The sequence below is a fragment of the Cryptomeria japonica genome, chromosome 11, assembly GCF_030272615.1.
Source record: "Cryptomeria japonica chromosome 11, Sugi_1.0, whole genome shotgun sequence".
Lineage (NCBI taxonomy): Eukaryota > Viridiplantae > Streptophyta > Pinopsida > Cupressales > Cupressaceae > Cryptomeria > Cryptomeria japonica.
Genome location: NC_081415.1, coordinates 273,204,630 through 273,212,434, shown reverse-complemented (window position 1 = coordinate 273,212,434; position 7,805 = coordinate 273,204,630). Strand labels below are relative to the sequence as shown.

Here is a 7,805-nt window from a genome sequence, read left to right as displayed (position 1 = left end):
ATCTGAAAAAGGAGAATTCTCTGGTACCGCAATTTCACAATCAACCTAATAATTGCATAATTTTCCTTCATTAAAACCAATAGTCTCTCACAAAAACTTTAAACCCTTCTATTTTATTATAAACAAAAAAATATTTCCTAATTAATTTAAATATCAAAGACTCTTTTTAACAAAAGTTTGTAATTCAATTGATTGAACATAATTGATGAAAGTGAGGATATGTTCCTTGATCATGCCATCCACCAAGTTTTATAATTTATGAGGTGTGATATAAAAGATAAAGTTAGGCTTGTGCCTTGTACAATTTTTGTAGAATGGACACTCCTCAATCCTTAACATTTAATTCATTTATAGATAAACACTCTCTTTATCAAAAGCTTGTAATTTAATTGATTGAGAAACAAAACAAAAACCTCATTCATTTATATAGAACAATCGCTCTCTTTATTAAAAGGATGTAATTTAATTGATTGAACACAATTGATGAAAGTGAGGGTATGTTCCTTGATTATGGCATCCACCAAGTTTTATAATCCAAGAAGTGCGATATAGAAGAAAAGATAGTATATTGCACCTTGTATAATTTTAGTAGAATGAATACTCCTCAATCCTAAACTTTAAATTCATTTATAGATCAAAGTCTCTCTTTATCAAATGTTGTGATTCAATAGATTAAACATAATTGATAAAAGTTAAGGTATGTATGTCATCCACCAAGTTTTATAATCGAAGAGTTGTGATATAAAAGATAAAGTTATTATTGTACCTTGTACAATTTTAGTAGAATGGATACTCCTCAATCCTTACCTTTTAATTCATTTATAGATCAAAGACTCTCTTTATCAAAAGGTTGTATTTCAATTGATGAACATCATTGATGAAAGTGAGGGTATGTTTCTTAATTATGTCATCCACCAATTTTTATAATTCAAGAGATGTGATATAAAAAACAAATTTAGTATTGTACACTATACAATTTTAGTAGAATGGATACTACTCAATCCTTAACTTTTAATTCATTTATAGATCAAAAAATATCTTTATCAAAAGATTGTAATTTAATTGATTGAACACAATTGATGAAAGTGAGGGTATGTTCCCTCATTATGCCATCCACCAAGTTTAATAATCCAAGAGGTGCGATATAGAAGAAAAAGATAGTATTGTACCTTGTACAATTTTAGTAGAATAGATACTCCTCATTCCTTAACTTTTACTTTATTTATAGATCAAAGACTCTCTTTATCAAAAGGTTGTAATTCGGTTGATTATACATAATTGATGAAAGTGAGTGTATGTTCCTTGATTATGCCATCCACCAAGTTTTATAATCCAAGTGGTGTGATATAAAGATAAAGTTAGGATAATTGTGCCTTGCACAATTTTAGTAGAATGGATACTCCTCGATCCTTAACTTTTAATTCATTTATGGATCAAAGACTCTCTTTATCAAAAGGTCATAATTCAACTGATTAAACAAAATTGATGAAAGTGAGTGTATGTTTCTTGGCTATGCCATCCACCAAGTTTTATAATCCAAAAGGTGTGATATAAAAGATAAAGTTAGTAAATTGTACCTTGTACAATTTGAGTAGAATGGATACTCCTCAATCCTTAACTTCTAATTCGTCCATAGATTAAACACTCTATCAAAAGGTTGCAATTCAAGTGATTGAACACAATTGATGAAAATGAGGGTATGGTCCTTGATTATGCCATCCACCAAGTTTTATAATCTAAAAGGTATGATATAAAAGATAGAGTTGGTATTGTACCTTGTACAATTTTAGTAGAATGGATACTCCCCAATCCTTAACTTTTTAATTCATTTATAGATCAAAGGCTCTCTTTATCAAATGGTTGTAAATCAATTGATTGAACATAATTGATGAAAGTGAGGGTATGTTCTTTGATTATGCCATCCACCAAGTTTTAAAATCTAAGAGGTGTCATATAAAAGATAAAGTTAAGATTGTACCTTGTACAATTTTAGTAGAATGGCTACTCAATCCTTAACTTTTAATTCATTTATAGATCAAAGGCTCTCTTTATCAAATGGTTGTAAATCAATTGATTGAACATAATTGATGAAAGTGAGGGTATGTTCTTTGATTATGCCATCCACCAAGTTTTAAAATCTAAGAGGTGTCATATAAAAGATAAAGTTAAGATTGTACCTTGTACAATTTTAGTAGAATGGCTACTCAATCCTTAACTTTTAATTCATTTATAGATCAAAGGCTCTCTTATCAAAAGGTTGTAATTCAATTGATTGAACATAATTGATGAAAATGAGGGTATGTTCCTTGATTATGCCATCCACCAAGTTTTTAAATCTGTGTGGTGTCATATAAAAGATAAAGTTAAGATTGTACCTTGTACAATTATAGTAGAATGGATAGTCCTCAATCCTCAACTTTTAATTCATTTATAGATCAAAGGCTCTCTTATCAAAAGGTTGTAATTCAATTCATTGACCACAATTGATAAAGGTGAGGGTATGTTCCTTGATTATGTCATCCACCAAGTTTTTAAATCTATGAGGTGTGATATAAAGATAAAGTTAAGATTGTACCTTGTACAATTTTAGTAGAATGGATAGTCCTCAATCCTCAACTTTAAATTCATTTGTCAGTCAGACTCACTTTATCAAAAGGTTGTAATTCAATTGATTGAACATAATTGATGAAATTAGCTTGTTGAGTACCCCTTCGGGGCCATTAACAGATAGTTGTCTTTGATGGAGTTAGAGAACGTGGGTCCCTTCTGCCAGTATACCTTCCCAGTCTGAGTATAGCAAGACTTGTTATGAGCGAGAACCGATACCCGACCCTAATATCCAAAGGGCTTTTGCTCATAAAGGCCGATATATATCTATCCTCGACGGTTGGGGGTAATCTGTGAGGGCATGTTCCTTTATAATGCCATCCACCAAGTTCTAAATCTACGAAGCATCATATAAAAAATTAAAAATTAAGATTGTGCTCTATGCAATTTTAATAGAATGGATGCTCATCGATCCTTAACTTTCAATAGAAAAAATATCAATATAAATTCACATTCCCATATTAGATAATAATACAAACTCGTAAATGAAATAAAATTTTCCATATTAAAAAATAGATGACAACTAACTCTCAACTTCCATAATAGATAATAATACAACTCAGAAATAAATATAAAATTCTCCATTAAAAAATATAGATGGGAACTAACTTTCTTTAAATGTGAAAGGCTACGAACTTTTTCCCCTCGCACCTTATCAAAAGAGCCGAAATTTGCAAAGGATAATAAAATTTATTCCCCCCAAAGAAGTGGAGTTTATTGTTTGTTTAATTACGTGCTGGCGCCGCCTCCAAATGGGTTTGGCTTCTTGTTGAAAAGTAACCACTCAACAAAAAGTAAAATGTCCCTTTCATACATTGGGTACATGTGGAACACAACGGTGGGCGGGCATTGGACGATTAATAAACGAAAAGCATTTCTAGACACTATATTCCTAAACGACAATCTCCAACAAATCACGTCACGGAAAACGACAAACCATTGAGCCAATCGACTCCATTCCGCACTAGACCAAAAAAATGTGTGGCCATGCCCACTCTTCCTTTCACCCTTATTTGTGAAGCTTACTAAGCACCACCATTAGCCCAGGCCTTACCCCATGGGACTGTATGGAGGGTTATTTATTCAATTTATTTATTTAGTTGTTTCTTGGTATAGTTTATTCAGCGAGAAAATCATTCATTTAATTGTTTCTTGGTACATTTTATTTGACGAGGAGATCATTTATTCAGTTGTTTTTTGGTATAGTTTATTCGACAAGAAGATCATTCATTTAGTTGTTTCTTGGTACTGTTTATTCAGTGAAGAGGTCATTTATTCAAACTGTTTTTTGGTATAGTTTATCTGGCGAGGAAATCATTGAGAAGAGGGATGCTTATCATCTCCTTGAATAAGAAAAAGGATTGAAATGTAGAAGATCAAAATGACAAATGTTGCTTGTCTCATAGACTATGTTTATATGGCGATGCTTATCATCTTCTTGAATAAGAAAAGAATTAAAATGCGAAGATTGAAATGACAAGGCCGGTTGTCTCGTAGAAGCTTTCCTTTTTCAGTTAATTTGGGAGGTCATTTATTCAGCCGTTTCTTGGTACAATTCATTCAACGAGATCATTTATTAAACTATTTCTTGGTATAGTTTATTCAGCAAGATCATTTGTTCAACTGTTGCTTGGTATAGTTTATTTGGTGAATAGATAATTGAGAGGATGGGGATGCTTATCATCTTCTTGAAATAAGAAAAGGATTGAAATGTAGAAGATCTAAAGGACAAATGACGGTTGTCTCATAGACTAATTTTTAACCTTGTGGACATTAAAATGAAGTTTATTTGACCAAGAGATCATTGAGAAGATGGAGATGCTTTTCATCTTCTTGAGTAAGGAAAAGAACGAAATATAAAAGATCAAAATAACAAAGGCTGGTTGTCTCATAAGATTATTTTTAACTTTATAAACATTACAAAGAAGCTTATTTGACAAAGAGATGATTGAGAAAATGTAGATGCTTTTCATCTTCTTGAAATAAGAAAAAGATTGAAATGTCTAAAGCTGATCATCTCATAGACTATTCTTAACTTCCTGTAGATTAAAAAAAAGTTTTTTCGACAAAAACATCACTAAGAAGATGGGATGCTTATCATTTTTTTGAGATAAGAAAAAAATTGAAATGTAACGATCAAAATGACAGACTGATTGTCTCATAAACTATTTTTAACCTCAGTAAAACGATCTATCTTATCCAATTTAGCACAAACACAAAGCAGCGGCTGAGAAGTTTGTTTGATAGATTTGAAGTCCAGAAGCGAATTCCATAAATGCAACACAGCTTAAAAACTCGGATTTTATTTCAAACGTTTTTCCACAGGAAACATATATACAGTAGACATATAGAGAGCGTCTTGAAGAGCGCTGCATCTATAAGAGGAAAATAATGGATAAAAGGCTGCCAGCTGAGCTTCACCGCAGAATACAAAGCTACAAGCTGGGCTTCCACAATTGCCTAGAGAAAATAGCAGATAGCAGAGAATGAGAATGAGATCCGGGGGCTTCACTGCAGCATCCCTCTGATATCTCATTCCACCAAAACATAACGTGGGTATACAACAAATTTACAAATACCAATCTAAAAACACCAAACCTATGCCCATGAACTGGGCTAGCCCGTAAACTGGAATGGCAAAGAGCAGAAAAAGGAAAATGAGAGCCGAGAGGAGCGGAAGACTGAGCGTCTTCACAGCACCTGCTGATCGAGCTCTTGGGAGGTAATAAATGTGCCATGGAAGCCATAAGGCACTCTCGATGGCAGCTTGACCGACGCAACCGGTTCCAGAGTCGGGGACTTAGCGTCCAAAATGAGCAGCTCTGACTGCCAGGTCTCCTCGTTGTGCATGAAAGTTAGAACATACCCGTCATCTTCCGGAGCCTCGGGATTCGATGTCCGGGGAACGAAAAATGGCTCGCCTCCATAGCAACCCTTTTTGTACTCAATTTTCCCGACTACTCTTTCCGGCGACTCAGCCTCCAGGTCCACCTTGGCTATGCCTGAAACTTTGGGCCATGGCTCTGCAATTGCCAAGTACACATACCGGGCCTTTCTCCCAAGCTTGTTTCTGTTCACTTGCCCGGCTTCCAAATTCATTGGCGCAAGCTGACGGCGACTGGACTTGCCGGTTTTGAGATTGAGCCTGATTTCGGAAAGTACGCTCCTGAGAGCTGCATCGGACTCATTGAAAATCGAGTCCGGCGGTGTCATGCAAGACCCAATGACGACGACCTCATCTTCGTTCTCCTCCCAGGCGTTCCACAAGTGAAAGCAGAAGCAATCGGGAACCTCGATCCATTTCATTCTGGACTCGTCGGAATCATACTTGGGCAAAATCCCAAAGCGGGGTACTTTCTCCTTGTCGTAGATTACCGGCGAACCGCCGGCAACCATCTCCTGGAGCTTGAACACCAGCTGCTGGTCCGGCACCACGACATACTTGTCCGTGATGGCGAAATCATGCATCATAGTCGGCTCCTTGACAGAGATGGTCACATCGGGGCCTTTTCTTCCATCAGGGGAAAACATGAAGTACTTGAGATACGGCTTCTTTATAACATTATAACTCAGAGCAAAGAGCTCCTTGGTCTCCGGATCGATCTTCGGGTGTGCTATCATGGCGGACTGCAACTGCCCGTCGAAATCAAAACGACCCACAGTCGCCAAATCGCCGTCCTCCGTTACCCTGACCGCGTAAGGCAAATCGTCCTCGGACATGGCGAGAAGTCGGCCGTTGAAGTAAATGAGCCCCGCATTCGCCACTCCCATGCCTTTGGACCGATCCACCAGACCAAACATGCTTCGCGCATAGTAGAGCATTAGGCGTGCTATCCCCGAATGGCCATGGAGTTCACCGATTGCTTTGGGATAAAAGGCTCGCCCGAGCTTTTCCTCTTCGACCAGACGGTAGGTCCTTGTGAATCTGCTGCAGTAACTGGCGATTCCTTGCTTCAGCCTGACGGCGTGCACCATTCCGTCCCCGTCGAAGAAATGGTGCCCAGCCAGGGGCTCGAACAGGGGATTTGCGCCATTTCTAACATAGACACCTTCTAAGCATTGTGGAATCTGACCCACTACTTCAAGCTCATGCTGGACTGGGCTCTCAGGAACAGGAGAAAAATTCCCGGCAATTTGAATTTCCGGGTCTGCTGTCTTTGGCAGGGGGAACTTCTTCTCCAGTGCCGTTATAAAACTCTTCTCCACCGCATCCAAAGCCGCCGCTGCGAGCCTCTGGACTGGGTTCCACCCACAAGACTCCGACTTCGACTTCTTCTCCCACATGCCCGGAAAGACTCGATTTGGGATCTCAAATCTTCGGTCGGGGTCGGATCTCCAGGTGAGGGAAGTGGAAGTGGAATTGGAAGTGGGAGTGGAGGTTTGGATGATGGGCTTTTGCTCAATTGGGGTAGTGGGCGTAACGACTCGGGCACGAATATCGACATGTCTGTGAAGTCTGTGAGAATTGCTAGTCCTAGAGAGGGATTGGTGTCTCCATTGTGAAGATTCCCCGAGAGGAACCCGTGAGTGAGTGTAACTGTCGACCACCAATCTAGCCGAGCAACTCATACTCATGATACAAATTATGCAGGCGCACAAAACCAAAGGGAAATTCCCAAGATGGTGATGAAGTTGGACACTGAAAGATAACTTGGTGAAGTTGGACTCCGAGAAGAAAGAAATGGAAGTGTTGGGAAACTGAGAAGAATGAAGGAAGAGGAAAAGAGAAACTCTGGGGAAGTTGGACTCTGAGCAGGGATGAACTTGGCGGTGGGTGTTTATAGGGGCGATTTTTGCTGTGCAGAGGGGACTTACGTGGCAGTTTGTGAGAACGTCAGGGGAGTGGTCAAAGTTCCGAAAGACTTTCCGACCGGTGGCCGGCGATTCGAACCGTTGATGGCGCGGCACGTGGGAGGCTTGTGGGCTATTATGTCCGGAGAACACGGCCAAATTCTTGTGGGAGAATGATGAGAACGCCGCTGCCGTCTGCGTCGGGGACGGACGGACGAATGGAATAGAAAGAAAGAAGTGAGCGCGTAATAGATCTACTCGGTTTACCATCCCATGTATCCACGTGTTCCAATCCCACTGCCTTAAGCAAAAAGCAAGCCCGCCTTTTATTTCTACATACTCTCCACTGCGCAGCCCCCCAAATGTCCCCCTTCTCCCTTCATTTGGGCCCGCCCCATTTTCCTCCC

The 7,805-nt window shown here is 38.7% G+C and overlaps 1 protein-coding gene across 1 annotated transcript; it reads right to left on the bottom strand.

The window, feature by feature from the left end:
* Positions 1–4,894: 4,894 nt before the first annotated feature.
* LOC131069739 (9-cis-epoxycarotenoid dioxygenase NCED1, chloroplastic) lies at positions 4,895–7,370 on the bottom strand. The gene has a single exon (XM_058005277.2). The coding sequence runs from the start codon at positions 7,180–7,182 to the stop codon at positions 5,299–5,301; it is 1,884 nt and encodes a 627-aa protein (XP_057861260.2). The 5' UTR covers positions 7,183–7,370; the 3' UTR covers positions 4,895–5,298.
* Between the last annotated feature and the right edge of the window lie 435 nt (positions 7,371–7,805).

Coding starts and splice junctions, on each gene's coding strand:
- LOC131069739 (XM_058005277.2), bottom strand. CDS start 7,182: ATGAGTATGAGTTGCTCGGCTAGATTGGTGGTCGACAGTTACACTCAC.